The 24,490-nt window shown below is 42.4% G+C and overlaps 1 protein-coding gene across 1 annotated transcript; it reads left to right on the top strand.

The window, feature by feature from the left end:
- The first annotated feature begins 1,593 nt into the window (after window positions 1-1,593).
- On the top strand, window positions 1,594-24,490 carry LOC123186870 (ABC transporter B family member 11). The gene is made up of 9 exons (XM_044598540.1): window positions 1,594-1,833; window positions 12,764-12,818; window positions 13,178-13,353; window positions 13,462-13,683; window positions 13,778-14,016; window positions 14,098-14,596; window positions 23,378-23,651; window positions 23,737-24,062; window positions 24,461-24,490. The coding sequence occupies exons 1-9, from the start codon at window positions 1,594-1,596 to the stop codon at window positions 24,488-24,490; spliced, it is 2,061 nt and encodes a 686-aa protein (XP_044454475.1).

The raw sequence follows: 24,490 nt of genomic DNA, 5'->3' as shown, positions 1-24,490 counted from the left end.
ACAATTCTAATATTACGACCACCTTTAGTTGAAAGGAATTTCTGTACCATTGTACGCAAGATCATAGACAATTATGATCATAGAAATTAAATGTTATATGTGTTCTTACCCATTGTACGTAACATGATCATAGACAAGCTAGTAGGATTACGCAGAACAACTAAGCGGCTAGAGTGACACATGCTAGATATGATAGAAACGGAACATCAACATACTCGACTAGACAACCTTATCCCGACAAAATTAATAAGACCATTCTGATCAGCAAAGGTTGTAAGATATATATAATGTCTATTGTAGGAATTAGAACCCTACGAACCCGTCCACATAGCCTGATCAACCGGTCCTTGCGTCGAGTAGTTTAACCTCAACGCTAGGATAACTGGGGCTTACCCAAGGGGTCGGTTTTGCTTGAACTTTCTCAGAAAGTTCATTTTTGGCGGAAGCTTCTAACGAAACTCACTTGTAAATTAAGAGGCATAATAGTCGATTGTCACCCAAAAACCGATTGTCTGCACACAAATGTCTACGTTAAATAGTTATCTTTCTGATGACTTATAAATAGGAAGAAGAGTCGTTCATCGCAATCATAATACATCAGCCTGGACAACAAGGTTAATTGTTAATTATGTACCTAGAGGAAGCCAGTCAGGATAAAATTAGAATTTTATTTCTGTTTGATAGGTCTTTCCTGATTACTATTATAATTAAGTGACAAGAGGTTAGTTCACCAACTACAGCACGTGCGTCCAGTCAGCTAACTATATATGTTCCTTATTAGTAGGAAGCTTCCGGGGACAGACATTCCACACAAACTATATATCGCCAACTTGTGGTTAAGTGACTCCCAAGGAAAGCTCATGCCCCAGAATAGTCTGACGGCCTGTGTAGACTAAGACCCTGCCATGAGTGCAAAACATTAATCCATCGTCTACCGGATTTGCTATTTCACAGCAGTTTAAGAAATTGGTTTTTTCTCGATCAGTCGATTGGGTGGCATGCCGTTAGTTATGTATTTATATTCAAATTTTTGTCAACTAATGTGCAAATGTCATGTTATGATACCTTCACACCTATAATTGTACACTTCTGGAGTTCTAAAAGAGTACACTTCTTCCCTCAAAAAAAGAAAGAGTACACTTCTTCCACTCAAAAGGAAAAAAAAAGGAGTACACTTTATTTCAACAACTATGAGGTTGTACATCATCTATAAAATACTAATCCCTCCGATCCGTAATAAGTGTCGTGATTTTAGTTCAACAGGTATTTGTTGAACTGTTAAATTAAGAATAAACGTCAATGACATTGTCGGCCCAGAAATAACACTTTTTAACACTTTTTATAATCCATTTGCGTCAGACCCTACTCTTTGGTTTTAGACTTTTAGTGGAGCGTAACTATACCCCACTCTGGCAACAGAGTGCATGCATGTGTGGTTGCAACGGTATAATAATATGCCCACTTGTATCTCCAAGCATTGGCCAGCCCAAGCATAAATACCCAGCAGATTAATCCAAACAGAGAACTTCAATTGTGAGACTCAGGCTTTAGACAAACAAAGCAGTGGGTTGGGGACGAGCTACCCCGCTAGCAATGGACACAGCAGCAGTGGCTGCCGAGGGGGAGGAGGAGAGCGTGGGGCAGCAAGAGAAGGTGTCCTTCATGGGGATGTTCCGGTACGCCGACGGCACGGACCTGCTGCTGATGCTGGTCGGCACGGTGGCCGCGCTGGCCAACGGCGTGTCACAGCCCCTCATGACGATCATCTTCGGTGACACCCTCAACGCCTTCGGCGACGCCACCGGCGATGACGTCCTTCAGCGGGTCAACAAAGTAAGCCCCATCTGTCTAAGCTTCCATGGCAGGCTTACTACATCTGTTATATCCCTTTTACAACGTACGTCCTCGTCTGTGTGTATTGCTGCGTCCGAGTTGGTATACCTCTGCAACTTGATAAATATAAGAAGTGTTTTGACTGACAATATGACAGTGTCAAAATGTTATATTTCCTAAACTTTGACTCTTTTTTTAGAAATCCGAGCCTTAGAGCTCAATCCATTACTCAAGAAGAAGAGCATTGATCAGTTAATTAGTGAAAAACTAGGCCAAAACCGAAACTTTGACTCATCTTACACTAACGCAACTCCAACCATGCATCTCTCATCTTCCTAAATTTACCTCCCTTTTAGAAGGCTGTTTGTGGGCCTTCTTTTTTGGTGCCTCTCCAACCGTCACCCCTACATCCTTCCCTCATATTCCTTTTCTTCTTCTTCTCTTTTCGCATAAAGAAACAAAAAGAAGTAAGCGGCAGCACAGGGAGCTCCGAGGTCTCCGACAAGCTCTGGTGAGCCGGACGATCCAAGGAGAGCTACGGCAAACTCTAGCTGTCGATGCTAGCGCGGGGGGCAGCAGATCGAAGAAGATGGGTGGTGGTAGGAAGGCAATTTCATGGCGGTTGGAGTCTCGTGGGAGGGATGGAGAGCTCATATTCTCTCCCTAGATGTAGGGGAAATAGGGTGAAAGAGAGCCCTCCCTACAACACAAGGTGAGTATGGGAGGGTTTTAGTGGTTTTTTCTTTTGCTGAAAATCCATAAAATAGGGGTGTCATCACCAGTATAAAACTAATCATCGCACACGGTTCAAAAAAGCATATCACATACGGCTTCCTTCAGTATGTGCACAAAATTGTATCGAGTTTGGGGTCTCATTGCACACTGACCCTAACTCACATGCAATATTTAGTCAATATCCCACAATCACATGAAACAAAATCATGTGACTTGTGAACCACAGATTAAAAAGGGAGCAAAGATGGGATGGAGTGTCATAAAGACGGGTAGACAACCGACACATCGTAGATCCATCATTTTTGTGGGAATCACGGAGCCCGAGCTCACTAGGAGATGAAGGAGTTGTTGTTTGCCACTCCTTCTGCAACTTCGTCACACTAGTACTGTGACATCCACCATTGTTGCCAAGGAAACACAAAAGGTAGTCATGGAACGAGCTTGACGACCACCATAGCCAACCTCTCCTCGTCTTGGCCAAATATGGTGAAGGGGACCCTTCCTCGACTTGTGTACACGAATCTGGTGAAGTACAACTGTGGTTGTCAAGCTGACGAAGGAGGCAAGCCTCACCTGAACCATGAGTTTGTTGAAGGAGGGAGCTCTCAGGGGGTGTAGGCACACAGACGGCCATGAGGTGCGGGGCCCCGATTCCCGAGGCTTAACAGCTAGAGCTTGCCGGTGTAGCGTCGTGGCCATCGTCTTCTGCTGCCCCCATGAGGCTTGACAACTGTTGATGCTAGCGCCGAGGCAGCAGAAGATAATGGGTTTTGAGCAAGCTCTAGCTGTCGATGCTAGCGTTGTGGCCATCCGGTGTAGAGAAGATGAGGGAGCGGCGAGGGAGGGGGGCATCAGTTGATGGAGATTTGAGAGAGGGAGATGGGAGGATTAGAGGGTGATGGTACAGAGAAAGGTGGGCAAAGATGGAGGAGAGGATTACGTAAGTTGGAACCTTTTACACATGGGCTTAAAGTTTTGACCATGTGTGATATGTTATTGTCACCTGAAACCATTTTGCAATGTAGGTGTATTTGTTATGGTTCGAAATAAACAATCCTGGTTGCCTTACTCCGGCGACTTTTTGAAACCATGTGCCATAGGTGTCTTAAATGACATATTCTATGCCGGTGAACCATGTGAACTAATACTATTATATTATCAAGAAACTATTTTCATAATATCCTAATTTTGTTAATTTACAGTGGGATATATCCATGTGATAAATGATGATCAAAATTGCATATTTTATACCATATTAATATTTGAAACCCCATCTATTTAGGATCAGAGAGACCACATGAATATCCAAATTATCATCTATTTAACATATTCTCATTGTAATATATTCACGTGATAAATAATGGTCACTGTTTCTTATTTGATGCCATTCAATATCCAAACTTCATCTATCTACAGACACATGGAGTACATAAATCATGACACATACACCATGAAAAAAAAACATCTTGAGGTTAATCCGATGGGCTCCCTTATGTTTAACCAATCCACAACTGATATATCTTTATAATAGCAAAATAAATCACAACCGCTATATATAACATCCTATTTGTACATAAACATTAGCATAATCATAAAATTCTACTAGACCGGACGATGTGGGCTAAATCAAAATAACGGCAAGAAACTATCATATGAGTATATGACCACTATGTAAGGAATATTTACCATCAATAATGGATCACAACGGTCCACGGGATGATAACCGGCGAGACCCGGCCTAGAATATTGTGAAATGGAGCAACATATTCCTTAGGCTCAAGGAATTCATCCTCAATCCTAACCTGGGAATTTCCTATTCAGCGCTTAAGGCGCTGAATTGTGCCCTAACGATAGAAACTGCTCACACTAGGGGCCTATTTGGTACAAAGGATTTTCACATGAAACTCCAAAGGAACCGGTTCCTATGGGAAAATTTCCTAGGTGGCATTCGGGATAGGGGAAACATGAACAGGGAACCAAAGGAATTTTTGTCCTCCAGCGCTGATTCCAGAGGAAAGTAAAAATCCACCCCAAGCTCATGTTTTGGGCGGATGACCGAGGCAAGCGCCGTGGGGAACTTGAGGAGCCTACCAATTGCACTGTGCATCTAAATAAAAAAAATACCGTTACATGCACTAGCGGTTGGAGACAAAGGCAGCAGCTGTGCATTGCAGAATAAACTATGCAACAGTCTATCCCTCACGGCAGATGCATTAGTATCATTGCACTAGTCTTCCCTTTGTATTTGGCAATGTCACCCGAACACATTTTTTCAGCCTTTCCAATATTTTCTAGATCCTGTGGTTTGCTCTGGTCATCCTTTCCCATTCCTACGATTTTACAAATTCCTATGTTTTAGGACCCTTTGTTCCGAACAGGGCCTAGAAGTAAACTGGCCGACCCATGAACAGATGGTTTTCTAGTTTTGGTACCTTTCTTGAAGGTTCCACTATTGTGGGTTTTCCAGTGTTTTAGAACCTTCTCGAAGGTTCTTCTTGGCTAATTTTTCTAGTACTCCTTTTTTCTTTCTCTTTTATATTATTTCAAATTCATGAAAACAATTTTATGAATATATTTTCCCAATTCCTAAATATTATTCAAATTCATAATATTTTTTGAATTTATGAACATCTTCAAATTAAGGAAGATTTTCTATTTTTTGAAATCTTTAAGACTCAGTGGACTTTCTGAAAATATCTGATTTTTTTCAATTCATTTTTTTAAAGTCAGAACATTTTTCAACTTTTTGAAGTCTTTAAAATTCATGAACGCCTTTTCAAATTTTGAAAGTATGGATTTTAACCTATGAAAGACCATATTTGTCAACTGAAAAAATGGGTTTATCCTGAACCATTAACTGCTGACGGGCCAGCAAGTGTCAAGCAGCCGAGCCGAGCCAGCGGACCAGATAATGGGCTGCGGCCCACCTAGCATCCGCACGAGAACCAGTGACGATTCAGGCGCAAGAAGGGGCGAGTCTATGTCTTGCCTTTAGCAAGGACCTGGTAGTGGGCCGACCTAGTAGTCATATGGTTTCATCACACTGACATCACACAATTGTTCAGTTTTAGTTTTCCAATTTTTTATATTAAAAAATATAAAATATGTATATTATGTAAAATAAATAAATTAATTATTTTAAAGTGTTCACCGCACATTACAAAAACGTTCATGCAATGTCAAAAAAATTTCAAACCTTTAAAAATGTTCCTATCAATAAACAAATGTGTGATATGCTGAAATGTTATACTAAACGCTCTTATATTAGTTTACAGAGGGAGTACTTTTTAAAGAATGTTTGTGTAGTTAAAAAAATAGTTTGGTACCATTAAAAATGTACGTTTTACATTGTAAAAAAATATCCACATGTTTCAAAAATATGTTTTGACTTCTTAAAGAAATTTTATACAATGATAAAAAATGTTCGCATATTTTTGAAAATATTTTGTATCATTAGGATAAAATATCTCAAAAATGCATTTGAAAAATGTTTGACACGTATTAAAAATATATTTAGAACACACATTTGTAATAAATGTAATCATCCATGTTGAAATATATAAAAATGCACAATGTGTATGAAAAAAGTAGACATCAAAACATGTATTTGAATATGCCAATCCCGCATTTGAAAGATCTTAAACATGTTCTTGGCGTATACAAAGAATGTACAATGTGTATGAAAGACCTAAACATGTGTTGAAAAAAAGAACGAAGAAAGATGAAAAAACCCAGAGTAAATCGGTGAAAACCGAAGAAAGAAACAAAGAAACCAAAGAAAAAAACACAAATAAAGGGAAATAAGGAAAAACAGAAGAAAACGTACAGAAACCCCAAAAAACAATCAAGTGTAGCCACAATACTGGGCCGGCTCAGCAGCGTTGCGTTGTTGGCGAGACCTATTACGAATGGCAACAGGTGAGAAATAGTATTTGCGTGCGTGAAAAGCCGATCATGCACTTTCCACCTAAATAAGGTGTATCTCACGTCAACCCTTAGCACGTCCATCGGAATGCCTAAGAGAAACTCTTAACATACCCCAAAATGGTTTTAGGGGCCCTCTACAATGATTTTAGTGGTTTTTTTAGTGTCGTGCTAGTTCAAATTATTTTCAATACAATATTTATAATATTTGAAGATAAATAATGAAAAGAGGAGCCCCCTCACCACTATCACAAATAAACCTCATGTCCATGCGAGACCATCAAACACCATGTGGGTGTTCACCTTGTCGCTAGCCGAATCGACTACATGAGGCCGGTGAAGGTATGAGGGGTTGCACAAGTCTCGTACCGAGAATTGGCAAGCCCGACAGCAGCAACAAGGGGAGCTTGCACCAATGGAAGAATGGTGGCGCGAGGCTCCTAGAGGCCGTGGGAGGGGCACGACAGGGTGGCAGAACTTAGAAGAGGGGAGGTGGCGTCTTCAAGGGGTGAAGCGGTCTAATTACCATCGTGTCGTCCTCCGCCATCTACCATTATCGGTCGTGCAAGACACCATAGCTCGCATAATAGCCGGTAGCAACGGAAATGGGTAGGCAATAGTGTACGGGAGAGTTCGCGACAAATTGATATGTTGGTGAGAGGCCGCAATCCGTGGCAGCACGTCTAGGAACATACGCGAAGCTTCATTGGCGCAAAAATAATTTGGGAGAGGGTCCTCTATATTTCCCCTCTCATTCCCTAATTAAAAGAAAAAATGATGCTCTTTCCATTTTTATTTAATCCGCATATTAGCTTTGGCCTAAGTCAAACTTTATAAAATTAGACCAACTCTATCAAACAATCTAAATTTACAACCTTAGGAAACCACCAACTCTTCCTCTCGCTCGCCCCGCGTCGCTCCACCTGGGGCGACACGGGCGGCAAACCCTAGCCGCCGCTGGCGGCTTCCCCACCACTGCCTCTCCCCCTCGTCGCCACCAGAGGGGTCGCCGGTGCGCCGCGCGGCTGCCAAGGATGGTGGCGGCGAGGATCTGGTAGCCTCGCTCTCTCTCGAGGTGCCCTGCATCCATGGCGGCAGCCATGGCTGGTGGGCCGGTGCCTGCCTCAGCGGGCGGTGTCCGGCGGTGCTGGTCGTCCTCCTCGGCCGTGGGGGCGGCGAGGGGGCGGCAGGTGGTGGCGGTGGTGCGTTGCCCCTCGGTGGCGGCCGTTTCCGATCTGTTGGCCTCTCCCCCGACATCAACGGCGCCCTCCTGCCAGATCTAGCCTATGGTGGTCTTCGGCTGCCGGTGCTGTTTGTGCTTGGAGGTTGGAGGTGGGGAGGGACACCGGAGAAATCCGAGGCCGGCTGGTCCGGCCACGACGGCGGCGACGTCCTTGGACGCTGTTCCCCTTCTTGTTGGCGTCATCAAGGTTGTTCCTTTCCCCTCCTCTTCACCCTGCTCGTACCGGGTGAAAACCCAGATCCTTTCCGGATTGGGCGGCAGCGGCGCTGCTGGCGTCGTCACTTCTTGGGGTGCCGTCTTTGGTGAGCTTGTGGTGGAGGTGCCATTCTGGTTGTCTGGTGGTGGTTGGTGGTGTGGCCGGAGCTCGTCGGCCGTAGTCTCCGTGTGGCAGGGTTTCACCTATTCGCTCCTTTGGTAGTTCCTGTTCATTTGTGGATGGCGGGAGCTTGGTGCTCATCTCTGCGGACTAGGTGCACCTCGGAGCTCCGGCGCGGCGTCCTCCTTCCACTGCTGACTGGCCTTCAGCCGCCCTGCCGTGCCATTGCTTCTCCGCGTGTGCAGATTCCTCGACAGGGTAGAGCTTCTCTTAAATTTCCTTGACTTGGTATGGTGTTGGCACTCTGTTTTGGCTTCCGTGGGCAACGGCGCCGGTTCCCACCTTAGTTCTTGGGGGAGCGTCTCCATCTCTTGACGGATTGGCGCCCTTCGTGCCAGGGCGAGGGGGCTGGTGCCCCCTCTGAAGATGGAGGAGGTTGGTACCGTGGCGGCCAGAATCCTTGGAGCAGACGAGAGTGCCTCTGCACCTATTAAGCTCTTCATGCCGACAAGGTCCTGCTGAAGCTTTTGTGTGGTGGTCTGCTCATGCTGGAGGGCTTCATCGTCTTCAAGCGGAGTAGGGCCTTAGTTATCATATCTTTGCTTGTTGTGCGTATGGAGCCTATTAGTTGTTGGCACAACACTTTGTATCTTTCGCTGTTCTTCTTTTTCTGTTCTCCTTGTAAGGCGTCGTTTGTAATCTCCTGGCCGGTTGATGGCTTTGTTAATTCAAAGTCGGGTTAGGTTCGAGCCTTTCTTGGGCTCGGCCAAGCCTTTCCTCTAAAAAAAAACAATCTAAATTTTCACAATAACATGTGTGTGTGTGTGTGATGCAAATATATTGAATGATGATTCGAATAGTATTGATTTTCTTATTGTGGACGTAATATTTTTTTGTACAAACTTGGTCAATGTTTAGAAAATTTGATTCGAGACAAAGCTAATATGCAAAGTAGATAAAAACCGAGGCAGTATTTTTAAAAGACCCGCTAAAAGTTATAGCGATAGTGGGTATTCAAGGATTGTTAAAATGGTTTCATTCCCTATTTTGGTAGCCTTTTTAGGAGATGGAGTTTCAGATCATTCGTTCAAGGTAACCAGCTACTCTACTGTGTGGCCACCAGGCTGCAACCGATATCCAAGCAATGTTTTAAATAGCGGGCTATGCCAAATAGCGGCAGACCTCAAAATCAGCTATAGCGGAGCTATAGCGGGCTATAGCAGGCTTTAGCGGGATGTTTGTACATGAAACCATTTACGGCACCCTGCTGAAAAGGCTATATCAAGGCTATAGCGGGGCTATAGCCAGCTATTTAAAACTATGTATCCAAGCCCCACCACATCTGAAAATGGCACCTCTACCATTCGTGGCCTCTTCGTCAGCAACAGTCTATGCCAGCCTTGTGCATTATACCCATCTCAATTCTCCATACCAAGCTCATTTAGTTTGTTCTTCTAGTTATAACAATAGCATCTTCCCAATTTTTTTTATAACAATAGCATGTCATTATTTTGTGGTCGTCGTTCTCGATCACAATCACAATGTATTTTTTTGCCATTATGCATATCAATTTCAACACACATAATTTTATTTTCCAGTACTTATTTCTTCCAATCATTAACAAGTGGGACCCACACATGTATGGAGCACATGCAATTGACGAGGCACCATTATTCGCACATGGATTGTTTGACAAGTCAACCGAGTGCCTCATAGATAAAACTAGAGAATACCTCGTGCGTTGTTGCGGGAATCGATTGCAATACATTTTGAGTGATTCGATTGTATAAAACATGAATAGTTCAATTAATAATATATGAACCAAAACTAAAAACACATATTTTGCATTGTATTTGATGATGGTATAGTCAAAAAATATTTTGACTATAAGTGGCATAATATAATGGGAAACTTTCTCCCATGCACGTTGAGTGGCACTTTGATGAGGTGGCATGTGTGGTGAGGTGAGATGAGCGGATGGAATCAACTAATGATGGAAAACTTATTCTCATGCATGTTGTGGTGGGCCTTGGACGAGGCGGTATGTGTGCATGTTAAGATATAGAGGTAGTGGGGATGAACTGTTTAGGTATATAGGATACAAAGCTATATGATGAACCACTGACATTATAATCATTATGAGTCATACTTTTTTTACTATTTACTATAGGGCAATAACCCTACGTCCTTTATTACAGAAATTTTTGCCTAGACCTGTTTAAATCCGGTCCCACCAGGAGTCGAACCCAGGACCTGAGGTGCTACTAAGGTCGTTGCAACCACTGGGCTACATGCTCTTTCTCCGCAAGTTGTATTTCATGACCGTAATGTGCATATTAGAAAGTATCGTGACCATACTGTGGTTTCACCTCAACTCCGGTGACCACCAATGTATTTATCTCTAAGCCCATTTAGATTTTTCTTATAGTTGTAACAATAGCACGCTATTATGCTTGTGGTCGTGGGTTTGCATGTCATTGTCAGTCACAACATGGCTTTTCTGCCATTCTACAAGCCAACTTTAGCATCAACATGTATGCCTTTCCTAAGTAAATTAGCTTCTGCGTATTGCAAGATGTAGAGGATGGAAGGTTGATCTTAAAGATATATATTCTAAAAGCAAAATTTGAAGAAAAAAAATGGAAAGATATGTTAGAATTTTCTCATAGCAAAAAATTGTGCCATTTATGTGCTAAACCATTATTAGCTAAATATGTCACAAATCAGTTGATCATCATAACCGCTCCTAAGCAGATCACAACTGTTAGAGCTATCTAACTGTACCTAGGAATATAATTGTTAGATCACATAACCGTACAATGCACATTCAGTGAATAATTAAACTTCATTAAAAAAGACCAAAATTACATTATTATTTGAGTACACACATATCATTATGACGTTATAATCCGGTTCATTGCATTATCTAAATGGGTAAAATTATGTCACATTTAAGATCATAATAGTATCTGTTAAAAATATCATAATGAAAATTATGGGGTTTAAAGATATTGTAAGGAAACTCTCCTCGGTTCACATCCTAACTTGCACAAAAACAATTTTATTGAGAATATATTAAGCTGAGTGAACATAAAGACAAGGGTGTTCGTTTGTAATATAAAATTAAGAAACAATATATGGGAAATTGCAATTTCATACATATGCCGATATGCATACTGTTAAATTGATTTGCATAATCCTAATGGTAGTCACATCTTATTTGGATAACTTAAAGATTATTTTTTTAATCATTATCACCATTGAAACTCCCTATAAATACAATACTATATTAAATGTGCACGCAACATAATTCCTTTGATAAACATTACGCATATGAAATAAGAAAGCATGCACCCAATGTTATCTAACTTTGACACGCAATATGTCTAAAATATATATAGATTCATAAGGTCACAATTATCTGATTATATTCGTCCAATTCTCTTATTAATACTATAATTTAATTATTGTTTATTATACGCATGCAAAAGTATTGATAAAAAATCCATATTAGAAATTTAGCAAGTAATAAAATGTATCTTATTTGGAATAGTGGAAGTACTATTTTTTCAACGGACAACTTGCCAATGTAGACATATCAATAATAGTACTTTCAAATAATAGCGGAAGTACTATTTTTTCAACGAACAACTTGTCAAAGTATGCTCATGTTCATTCTACAAAGCAATTTGGGAAACCTATCTAATATCATGTACTCACTCCATCCCAAAATAAGTGTCGCTGATTTAGTACAAAGTCTATAGTTCAAAATTTATTTCCTGATATTTTGTGCTATTCATGTAGTACTGTAATTTTGTGCGATGCCACTTACAAAGGGAAACTGAATCACATATTGGACTTTAGTTTGCACATCTGAAAGAACTGTTCTTACCAGTATATCTAATTTTTTTAAAGACCTACGTGCCCTACCCCATGAAGCGATGGGGTTGGAGTACATTTCACCTTGACACCTCCCCCTTATAGATGTCACAATGCACTGATCATGCATATCACAGGCCTATATGCTAGTTTCCTGAAATAAAGATATAGTACATCATAATGTCAATCCTTGAAATTGGTTTGTGAGGTCAGTAGCCCAACAACTCGTAAAAGTTATAGTTGAAACTTTAGTGGTTCGAATGAAGAATTGCTAGTTGCCGGCTTAGCTGCCACTTGTGCGCTTCACCATGTCGGGGGTGGAGATGATTCACGCTGTCAGCTTACCATTGGAGATGATTCACACTGTCAGATTACCATCGCGAGCTAGATAAAAATAATTGATTGTTGCTTAATCAATTTTGTCCATGAATTCCAGCTTGAAGAAAACACTACAATCTCTTGTAAGAAATACACTAACTGATCCACACAATTTTGCTCCATCCTGTACATTCTACATGGATATATAAAATTTGGAGCTTGAATTTCAAAATTTCACTGATAGGTTACCTTAACGGGTAATATTCATTTGTAGTTCAAGACACTTATTCTATATTCATTTATCCATCTACAAGATCTATGCATATGTGGGATCATCGTGGATTGGTTATAATTCCAGTTCTGGAAGAATTTCTAGCCAGCTCGAAGCTTTTTAACCACATATCATCACTTATCTACATAAATAGTAATATTTATTTCTTTGCACATATACATGGTTGTCAGATGGCAAACACAGGAATGCATTATTCATCTTATTGCCATTTGTTTTTATGCAGGTGGTTCTAAAATTTGTCTACTTGGGTATCGGAACAACAATCGTCTCCTTTCTTCGTGAGCACGAGTACACTTTGTCCACCTATACATATGTGTTTCTGTCACCTGCCTTGATACTAGCTAGTTGTTGGCATGTTTGAGAAGATGGCAGTTAATGCACATGCATGCTATTTTTTTAATATGCAAGTTAGTATCATCATGCCGTGATTGCTAAAGTTCTTATCCAGGGATGATAGCTAACCTGTTGCATATAGGGAAAACAATGTTTACATGTTTTGTATTTCAACAGAATGAAATTATATTTGAAATCATGGCGGCATTTTTGCTCATGTAACGCATTCAATATAAATATTTTGATCATATGTAAACCAAATATCTAGTGTTGATCATGCCAAACCAACTTGTTGTCTTTGCAGAGGTGTCATGTTGGACACTTACCGGTGAAAGGCAAGCGACACGCATTCGATCTCTATACCTCAAATCTGTCTTGAGACAGGATATATCATTCTTTGACCTAGAAATGACAACTGGGCAGATCGTTTCGAGAATGTCCGGTGATACTGTCCTAGTTCAGGATGCTATTGGTGAGAAGGTAAGGAATTTCTCCAAGTACAATGAATAACACGTAAGAAAAAAATTGTATTCGTTATATTCCTAATCTTATTGAAATTAACATAGACATGCACTCTAAACTCTTCAGGTTGGCAAGTTTCAATCACTTGTGGCTACTTTCGTTGGTGGTTTCATTGTAGGTTTCGTGAAAGGATGGCTTCTATCTCTTGTCATGTTGGCATCCATACCTCCAGTTGTACTTACTGGAGCAGTAGTTGCAAAACTGTTGTCCAAAATATCAAGCAGATGTCAAGCATCATACAGTGCTGCAGGTAATGTTGTCGAACAGACAATTGGCGCTATAAAAACAGTAAGTTTAGTTTACGAAACAAGTTTTGATAATTCTATTATAATTGAGTTTATGTGCACTCTCTAATTTATATGATGGCTATATATGTCAATAGGTTGTTTCTTTCAATGGGGAGAAGCAGGCCATCACAACGTACAATAAACTAATACACAAATCATACAAGACTGCTGTTGAGGAAGGACTTACTAATGGCTTTGGCATGGGCTCTGCTTTCTTTGCACTCTTCTCTAGCTATGGTTTAGCCATCTGGTATGGTGGAAAGTTGGCTCTTACAAAAGGATACACAGGAGGACAAGTCATCACAGTCATATTGGCTATCATTATTGGGGCAGGGTCAGTCTTTACTCTTACCTTGAATTAGAATTCATATCTTCCATATCACATTACCGAAAGCGATATCAATCTTTTTTGCAGGACTTTAGGTAATGCAGCCCCATGTATGACTGCCTTTGTAGAAGGACAATCAGCAGCACACCGACTGTTCACAACAATAAGGAGAAAACCAAAGATTGATCCTGATGACAATAATGGTAAGCAATTGGAAGATATGAGGGGAGAAGTTGAGCTGAAGGTTGTATATTTTAGCTACCCAGCAAGGCCTGAGCAATTGATATTTGATGGATTCTCACTTCTTGTGCCTAGTGGCACTACAATGGCTATAGTTGGGGAGAGTGGGAGCGGCAAGTCAACTGTGGTTAGTCTTGTAGAGAGATTCTATGATCCACATGATGGTGAGGTTTTAATTGACGGGATCAATATCAAGAGTTTACATCTTGATTCAATAAGAGGGAAAATTGGTCTTGTTAGCCAAGAGCCAGTGCTATTTATGACCTCAATTAAAGACAACATAACATATGGCAAGGAAGATGCAACAATTGAGGAGATCAAGAGAGCAGCTGAGCTCGCTAATGCAGCAATTTTCATCGATAAGTGTTGGAAATATGCCCTAGAGGCAATAATAAATTGATTATTATTATATTTCCTTGTTCATGATAATCGTTTATTATCCATGCTAGAATTGTATTGATAGGAAACTCATATACATGTGTGGATACATAGACAACACCATGTTCCTAGTAAGCCTCTAGTTGACTAGCTCGTTAATCAATAGATGGTTACGGTTTCCTAACCATGGACATTGGATGTCGTTGATAACGGGATCACATCATTAGGAGAATGATGTGATGGACAAGACCCAATCCTAAGCCTAGCACAAGATCATGTAGTTCGTATGCTAAAGCTTTTCTAATGTCAAGTATCATTTCCTTAGACCATGAGATTGTGCAACTCCCGGATACCGTAGGAGTGCTTTGGGTGTGCCAAACGTCACAACGTAACTGGGTGGCTATAAAGGTACACTACGGGTATCTCTGAAAGTGTCTGTTGGGTTGGCACGAATCGAGATTGGGATTTTGTCACTCCGTGTAAACGGAGAGGTATCTCTGGGCCCACTCGGTAGGACATCATCATAATGTGCACAATGTGACCAAGGGGTTGATCACGGGATGATGTGTTACGGAACGAGTAAAGAGACTTGCCGGTAACGAGATTGAACAAGGTATCGGTATACCGACGATCGAATCTCGGGCAAGTACCATACCGCTAGACAAAGGGAATTGTATACGGGATTGATTGAGTCCTTGACATCGTGGTTCATCCGATGAGATCATCGTGGAACATGTGGGAGCCAACATGGGTATCCAGATCCCGCTGTTGGTTATTGACCGGAGAACATCTCGGTCATGACTACATGTCTCCCGAACCCGTAGGGTCTACACACTTAAGGTTCGATGACGCTAGGGTTATAAAGGAAGCTTGTATGTGGTAACCGAATGTTGTTCGGAGTCCCGGATGAGATCCCGGACGTCACGAGGAGTTCCAGAATGGTCCGGAGGTAAAGATTTATATATAGGAAGTCCTGTTTCGGCCATCGGGACAAGTTTCGGGGTCATCGGTATTGTACCGGGACCACCGGAAGGGTCCCGGGGGCCCACCGGGTGGGGCAACCTGCCCCGGGGGGCCACATGGGCTGTAGGGGGTGCGCCTTGGCCTACATGGGCCAAGGGCACCAGCCCCTAGAGGCCCATGCGCCAAGATATAGAAAAAAGGGGAGAGTCCTTAAAGGGGAAGGCACCTCCGAGGTGCCTTGGGGAGGATGGACTCCTCCCCCCTCCTTAGCCGCATCCCTTCCTTGGAGGAAGGGGCAAGGCTGCGCCTCCCCCCCCCCTCTCCCCTGCCCCTATATATAGTGGAGGGGAGGGAGGGCATCCATACCTGAGCCCTTGGCGCCTCCCTCCCTCCCGTGACACCTCCTCCTCTCCCGTAGTTGCTTGGCGAAGCCCTGCAGGATTGCCACGCTCCTCCATCACCACCACGCCGTTGTGCTGCTGCTGGATGGAGTCTTCCTCAACCTCTCCCTCTCTCCTTGCTGGATCAAGGCGTGGGAGACATCGTCGAGCTGTACGTGTGTTGAACGCGGAGGTGCCGTCCGTTCGGCACTAGGATCATCGGTGATCTGAATCACGACGAGTACGACTCAATCAACCCCGTTCACTTGAACGCTTCCGCTTAGCAATCTACAAGGGTATGTAGATGCACTCCCCTTTCTACTCGTTGCTGGTCTCTCCATAGATAGATCTTGGTGTTACGTAGGAAAATTTTGAATTTCTGCTACGTTCCTCAACAGTGGCATCATGAGCTAGGTCTATTGCGTAGATTCTTTGCACGAGTAGAACACAAAGTAGTTGTGGGCGTCGATATTGTTCAATATGCTTGCCGTTACTAGTCTTATCTTGATTCGGCGGCATCGTGGGATGAAGCGGCCCGGACCAACCTTACACGTACGCTTATGTGAGACCGGTTCCACCGACAAACATGCACTAGTTGCATAAGGTGGCTGGCGGGTGTCTGTCTCTCCCACTTTAGTCGGATCGGATTCGATGAAAAGGGTCCTTATGAAGGGTAAATAGCAATTGGCATATCACGTTGTGGTTCATGCGTAGGTAAGAAACGTTCTTGCTAGAAACCCATAGCAGCCACGTAAAACATGCAAACAACAATTAGAGGACGTCTAACTTGTTTTTGCAGGGTATGCTATGTGATGTGATATGGCCAAAAGGATGTGATGAATGATATATGTGATGTATGAGATTGATCATGTTCTTGTAATAGGAATCACGACTTGCATGTCGATGAGTATGACAACCGGCAGGAGCCATAGGAGTTGTCTTTATTTATTTGTGACCTGCGTGTCAACTTAAAACGTCATGTAATTACTTTACTTTATTGCTAACCGTTAGCCATAGTAGTAGAAGTAATAGTTGGCGAGGCAACTTCATGAAGACACGATGATGGAGATCATGATGATGGAGATCATGGTGTCATGCCGGTGACGATGATGATCATGGAGCCCCGAAGATGGAGATCAAAAGGAGCAAAGTGATGATGGCCATATCATGTCACTATTTGATTGCATGTGATGTTTATCATGTTTATACATCTTATTTGCTTAGAACGACGGTAGTAAATAAGATGATCCCTTACAACAATTTCAAGAAGTGTTCTCCCCTAACTGTGCACCGTTGCGACAGTTCGTGTTTCAAAGCACCACGTGATGATCGGGTGTTAGATTCTAACGTTCACATACAACGGGTGTAAGACAGATTTACACACGCGAAACACTTAGGGTTAACTTGACGAGCCTAGCATGTACAGACATGGCCTCGGAACACGGAGACCAAAAGGTCGAGCATGAGTCGTATAGAAGATACGATCAACATGAAGATGTTCACCGATGATGACTAGTTCGTCTCACGTGATGATCGGACACGACCTAGTTTGACTCGGATCATGTAATCACTTAGATGACTAGAGGGATGTCTATCTGAGTGGGAGTTCATAAGATGAACTTAATTATCCTGAACATAGTCAAAAGGTTTTTGCAAATTATGTCGTAGCTCACGCTATAGTTCTACTGTTTAGATATGTTCCTAGAGAAAAATTAGTTGAAAGTTAAAAGTAGCAATTATGCGGACTAGGTCCGTAAACTGAGGATTGTCCTCATTGCTTCATAGAAGGCTTATGTCCTTAATGCACCGCTCAGTGTGCTGAACCCCAAACGTCGTTTGTACACGTTTTGATAACTACGTGATAGTTCAGTGAAACGGTTTAGAGTTGAGGCACCAAAGACGTTTTTCGAAATGTCGCGGAACATATGAGATGTTTCGAGGGCTGAAATTGGGATTTCAGGCTCGTGCCCACGTCAAGAGGTAAGAGACCTCCGACGATTTTCTTAACCTGCAAACTAAGGAGAAAAGCTCAATTGTTGAGCTTGTGCTCAGATTGTCTGAGTACAACAATCATTTGAATCAAGTGGGAGTTGATCTTCCAGATAAGACAGTGATGGTTCTCCAAAGTCATTGCCACCAAGCTGTTAGAGCTTCGTGATGAACTATAACATATCAGGGATAGATATGATGATCCTTGAGGTATTCGCGATGTTTGACACCGCGAAAGTAGAAATCAAGAAGGAGCATCAATTGTTGATGGTTGGTGAAACCACTAGTTTCAAGAAGGGCAAGGGCAAGAAGGGATACTTCATGAAACGGCAAATCAGCTGCTGCTCTAGTGAAGAAACCCAAGGTAAAACCCAAACCCGAGACTAAGTGCTTTTGTAATAAGGGGAACAACCACTAGAGCAGAATTACCCTAGATACTTGGTAGATAAGAAGGCTGGCAAGGTCGATAGAAGTATATTGGATATACATTGTGTTAATGTGTACTTTGCTAGTACTCCTAGTAGCACCAGGGTATTAGATACCGGTTCGGTTGCTAAGTGTTAGTAACTCGAAACAAAAGGCTACGGAATAAACGGAGACTAGCTAAAGGTGAGCTGACGATATGTGTTGGAAGTTTTTCCAAGCTTGATATGATCAAGCATCGCACGCTCCCTCTACCAAAGAGATTGGTGTTAAACCTAAATAATTGTTATTTGGTGTTTGCGTTGAGCATAGACATGATTGGATTACGTCTATCGCAATACGGTTATTCATTTAAGGAGAATAATGGTTACTCTGTTTATTTGAATAATACCTTCAACGGTCTTACACCTAAAATGAATGGTTTATTAAATCTCGATCGTAGTGATACACATGTTCATGCCAAAAGATAGTAATGATAGTACCACCTACTTGTGGCACTGCCACGTAAGTCATATCGGTATAAAACGCATGAAGAAGCTCCATATTGATGGATCTTTGGGCTCACTCGTTTTTGAAAAGTTTGAGACATGCGAACCATGTCTATTGGTGTATATGCATGAAGAAACTCCATGCAAATGGACCGTTTTGACTCACTTGATTTTGAATCACTTGGGACATGCAAATCATACCACATGGGCAAGATGACTGAAAAGCCTCGTTTTCAGTAAGATGGAACAAGATAGCAACTTGTTGGAAGTAACACATTTTGATGTGTGCAGTCCAATGAGTGCTGAGGCATGCAGTGAATATCGTTATGTTCTTCACAGATGATTCGAGTAGATGTTGAGAATATTTACTTGATGAAACACAAGTCTGAATTATTGAATGGTTCAAGTAATTTCAGAGTGAAGTAGAAGATCATTGTGACAAGAGGATAAAATGTCTATGATATGATCATAGAGATGAGTATCTGAATCACGAGTTTGGCACAGAATTAAGACATTGTGGAAATTGTTTCACAACTGATACAGCCTGGAACACCATAGTGTGATGGTGTGTCCAAACGTCATAGTTGCACCCTATTGGATATGGTGCATACCATGATGTCTCTTATCGAACTGCCACGATAGTTTATGGTTTAGGCATTAAAGACAACCACATTCACTTTAAATAGGGCACCACGTAATTCCGATGAGATGACACCGTATGAACTATGGTTTGGAGAAACCTAAGTTGTCGTTTCTTAAAGGTTTGGGGCTGCGACGCTTATGTGAAAAAGTTTCAGGATTAAGCTCGAACCCAAAGCGGATAAAGTACATCTTCATAGGACACCCAAAAACAGTTGGGTATACCTCCTAATTCAGATCCGAAAGCAATAGGGATTGTTTCTTGAATCGGGTCCTTTCTCGAGGAAAAGTTTCTCTCGAAAGAATTGAGTGGGAGGATGGTGGAGACTTGATGAGGTTATTGAACCGTCACTTCAACAAGTGTGTAGCAGGGCACAGGAAGTTGTTCCTGTGGCACCTACACCAATTGAAGTAGAAGCTTATGATAGTGATCATGAAACTTCAGATCAAGTCACTCCCAAACCTCGTAGGGTGACAAGGATACGTACTACTTCAGAGTGGTACAGTAATCCTGTCTTGGAAGTCATGTTGCTAGACAACAATGAACCTACGAGCTATGGAGAAGCGATGGTGGGCCCGGATTCCGATAAATGGCTCGAGGCCATGTAATCCGAGAGAGGATCCATATATGAAAACAAAGTGTAGACTTTGGAAGAACTACTTGATGGTCGTAAGGCTATTAGGTACATATGGATTTTGAAAGGAAGACAGACAATGATGGTAAGTGTCACCATTGAGAAAGCTCGACTTGTCGTTAAGATGTTTTTTGACAAGTTCAAGGAGTTGACTACGATGAGACTTTCTCACTCGTAGTGATGCTAAGAGTCTGTTGGAATTATATTAGCAATTACTGCATTATTTATGAAATCTTGCAGATAGGATGTCAAAACATTGTTTCCTCGACGATTTTCTTGAGGAAAGGTTGTATGTGATACAACCGGAAGGTTTTGTCCATCCTGAAATATGCTAATAAGTATGCAAAGCTCCAGCAATCCTTCTGAGGACTGGAGTGAGCATCTCGGAGTTGGAATGTATGCTTTGATGATGATCAAAGATTTTGGGTGTATACAAAGTTTATGAGAAACTTGTATTTCCAAAGAAGTGAGTGGGAGCACTATAGAATTTCTGATGAGTATATGTTGTTGACATATTAATGATCAGAAATGACGTAGAATTTCTGGAAAGCATATAGGGTTATTTGGAAAGTGTTTTCAATGGAAAACCTGGATTAAGCTACTTGAACATTGAGCATCAAGATCTATAAGGATAGATCAAAACGCTTAATAGTACTTTCAAATGAGCACATGCCTTGACGTGATCTTGAAGGTGTTCAAGATGGATCAGTCAAAGAAGGAGTTCTTGCCTGAGTTGTAAGGTATGAAGTTAAGACTTAAAGCTCGACCATGGCAGAATAGAGAGAAAGGAACGAAGGTCGTCCCCTATGCTTAAGACATAGGCTCTACAGTATGCTATGCTGTGTACCGCACCTGAAGTGTGCTTTACCATGAGTCAGTCAAGGGGTACAAGAGTGATCCAAGAATGGATCACGGGACAGCGGTCAAAGTTATCCTTAGTAACTAGTGGACTAAGGAATTTTCTCAATTATGGAGGTTGTAAAAGAGTTCGTCGTAAAGGGTTACGTCGATGCAAGCTTAACACCTATCCGGATAGCTCCGAGTAGAGATACCGGATACGTATAATGGAGCAACAATTTAGAATAGCTCCAAGTAGAACAGTTATTTGGAATAGCTCCAAATAGAACGTGGTAGCTGCATCTAGGAGATGACATAGAGATTTGTAAAGCACACACGGATCTAAAAGGTTCAGACCCGTTGACTATAACCTCTCTCACAAGCATAACATGATCAAACCCAGAACTCATCGAGTGTTAATCACATGGTAAATGTGAACTAGATTATTGACTCTAGTAAACTCTTTGGGTGTTAGTCACATGGGGATGTGACCTTGAGTGTTAATCACATATCGATGTGAACTAGATTATTGACTCTAGTGCAAGTGGGAGACTGTTGGAAATATGCCCTAGAGGCAATAATAAATTGATTATTATTATATTTCCTTGTTCATGATAATCGTTTATTATCCATGCTAGAATTGAATTGATAGGAAACTCAGATACATGTGTGGATACATAGACAACACCATGTCCCTAGTAAGCCTCTAGTTGACTAGCTCGTTAATCAATAGATGGTTACGGTTTCCTGACCATGGACATTGGATGTCGTTGATAACGGGATCACATCATTAGGAGAATGATGTGATGGACAAGACCCAATCCTAAGCCTAGCACAAGATCATGTAGTTCGTATGCTAAAGCTTTTCTAATGTCAAGTATCATTTCCTTAGACCATGAGATTGTGCAACTCCCGGATACCGTAGGAGTGCTTTGGGTGTGCCAAACGTCACAACGTAACTGGGTGGCTATAAAGGTACACTACGGGTATCTCTGAAAGTGTCTGTTGGGTTGGCACGAATCGAGATTGGGATTTTGTCACTCCGTGTAAACGGAGAGGTATCTCTGGGCCCACTCGGTAGGACATCATCATAATGTGCACAATGTGACCAAGGGGTTGATCACGGGATGATGTGTTACGGAACAAGTAAAGAGACTTGCCGGTAACGAGATTGAACAAGGTATCGATATACCGACGATCGAATCTCGGGCAAGTACCATACCGCTAGACAAAGGGAATTGTATACGGGATTGATTGAGTCCTTGACATCGTGGTTCATCCGATGAGATCATCGTGGAACATGTGGGAGCCAACATGGGTATCCAGATCCCGCTGTTGGTTATTGACCGGAGAACATCTCGGTCATGACTACATGTCTCCCGAACCCGTAGGGTCTACACACTTAAGGTTCGATGACGCTAGGGTTATAAAGGAAGCTTGTATGTGGTAACCGAATGTTGTTCGGAGTCCCGGATGAGATCCCGGACGTCACGAGGAGTTCCGAAATGGTCCGGAGGTAAAGATTTATATATAGGAAGTCCTGTTTCGGCCATCGGGACAAGTTTCGGGGTCATCGGTATTGTACCGGGACCACCGGAAGGGTTCCGGGGGCCCACTGGGTGGGGCCACCTGCCCCGGGGGGCCACATGGGCTGTAGGGGGTGCGCCTTGGCCTACATGGGCCAAGGGCACCAGCCCCTAGAGGCCCATGCGCCAAGATATAGAAAAAAGGGGAGAGTCCTTAAAGGGGAAGGCACCTCCGAGGTGCCTTGGGGAGGATGGACTCCTCCCCCCTCCTTAGCCGCACCCCTTCCTTGGAGGAAGGGGCAAGGCTGCGCCTCCCCCCTCTCCCCTGCCCCTATATATAGTGGAGGGGAGGGAGGGCATCCATACCTGAGCCCTTGGCGCCTCCCTCCCTCCCGTGACACCTCCTCCTCTCCCGTAGGTGCTTGGCGAAGCCCTGCAGGATTGCCACGCTCCTCCATCACCACCACGCCGTCGTGCTGCTGCTGGATGGAGTCTTCCTCAATCTCTCCCTCTCTCCTTGCTGGATCAAGGCGTGGGAGACATCGTCGAGCTGTACGTGTGTTGAACGCGGAGGTGCCGTCCGTTCGGCACTAGGATCATCGGTGATCTGAATCACGACGAGTACGACTCAATCAATCCCGTTCACTTGAACGCTTCCGCTTAGCGATCTACAAGGGTATGTAGATGCACTCCCCTTTCTACTCGTTGCTGGTCTCTCCATAGATAGATCTTGGTGTTACGTAGGAAAATTTTGAATTTCTGCTACGTTCCCCAACAATAAGTTGCCCAATGTGTGTGATAAAACATCATGTAATTCAGATTTCTTCCGTTTGAGCTGAGTGCTGACATTTACATTTATCTCCTACCAGGGTTATGACACAATGGTTGGCCAACGTGGTGCTCAACTTTCAGGGGGGCAAAAACAAAGAATTGCGATTGCGAGAGCAATCATTAAAAACCCCAAAATACTTTTGTTAGATGAGGCTACTAGCGCATTAGATGTGGAGTCAGAGAGGATAGTTCAGGAGGCATTGGATAGAATCATGGTGGACAGAACTACACTCGTGGTGGCACATCGTCTAACTACTGTGAGAAATGCTGATTGCATATCAGTTGTTCAACAAGGAAAGATAGTTGAACAAGGTTAGTATTTCATTTCTACCTCCCATTTTTTACCAATAACCTATTTTTCACATCTTAATTAGATTTTTCAACTTCATGCATATAGGTTCCCATGATGAATTGGTGCTAAACTTGGATGGTGCGTACTCTCAACTTGTTCTGCTACAAGAAAGTCATAAAGAGCATAAAATAGACCGCCGATTGTCTACTCCAAGGTCTAAAAGTAAAAGCTTGTCAATGAAGCGGTCGATTAGTGGTTCGATAGGCAATAGTAGTGGGCATTCTTTCACGCTCCCCTTCGGTCTACCTAGCGCAATTGAATTTCCTGGAGGAAATGAAACACATGGGCAGAATCGGGAAGAGCTGAATGGTGATGGTGAGGTCCCAAAGAAAGCTCCTATGGTACAACTAGCGCTTCTTAACAAGCCAGAGGTACCTATTCTTCTGTTAGGATCTCTAGCTGCAGCAGTCCATGGAGTGCTTTTCCCAGTGTTTGGTTTAATACTTTCGGGTGCCATTAAAGCTTTCTATGAGCAACCAGATAAACTCAGAAAGGATACTAGTTTTTGGGGTCTGATGTGTGTTGTCATGGGTATCATATCAATAATCTCAATACCAGTAGAGTTCTCCTTGTTTGGACTAGCTGGTGGCAAGCTTATAGAACGCATCCGAGCTTTGTCATTTCAAAGCATTGTGCACCAAGAAGTTGCTTGGTTTGATGATCCGAGAAATTCCAGGTGTGTTACATATTTTCTCTTGGTTTGTTCTTCTATATATTATATGATTCTACTCTGAGGCACTATACATAATCGCTAAATTATGTCTTACAGCGGAGCACTTGGTGCAAGACTGTCAATTGA

This window comes from Triticum aestivum, chromosome 2A (assembly GCF_018294505.1).
Source record: "Triticum aestivum cultivar Chinese Spring chromosome 2A, IWGSC CS RefSeq v2.1, whole genome shotgun sequence".
NCBI lineage: Eukaryota > Viridiplantae > Streptophyta > Magnoliopsida > Poales > Poaceae > Triticum > Triticum aestivum.
The sequence above is the reverse complement of the archived record's forward strand: the minus strand, read 5'-3'. Positions and strand labels throughout refer to the sequence as shown.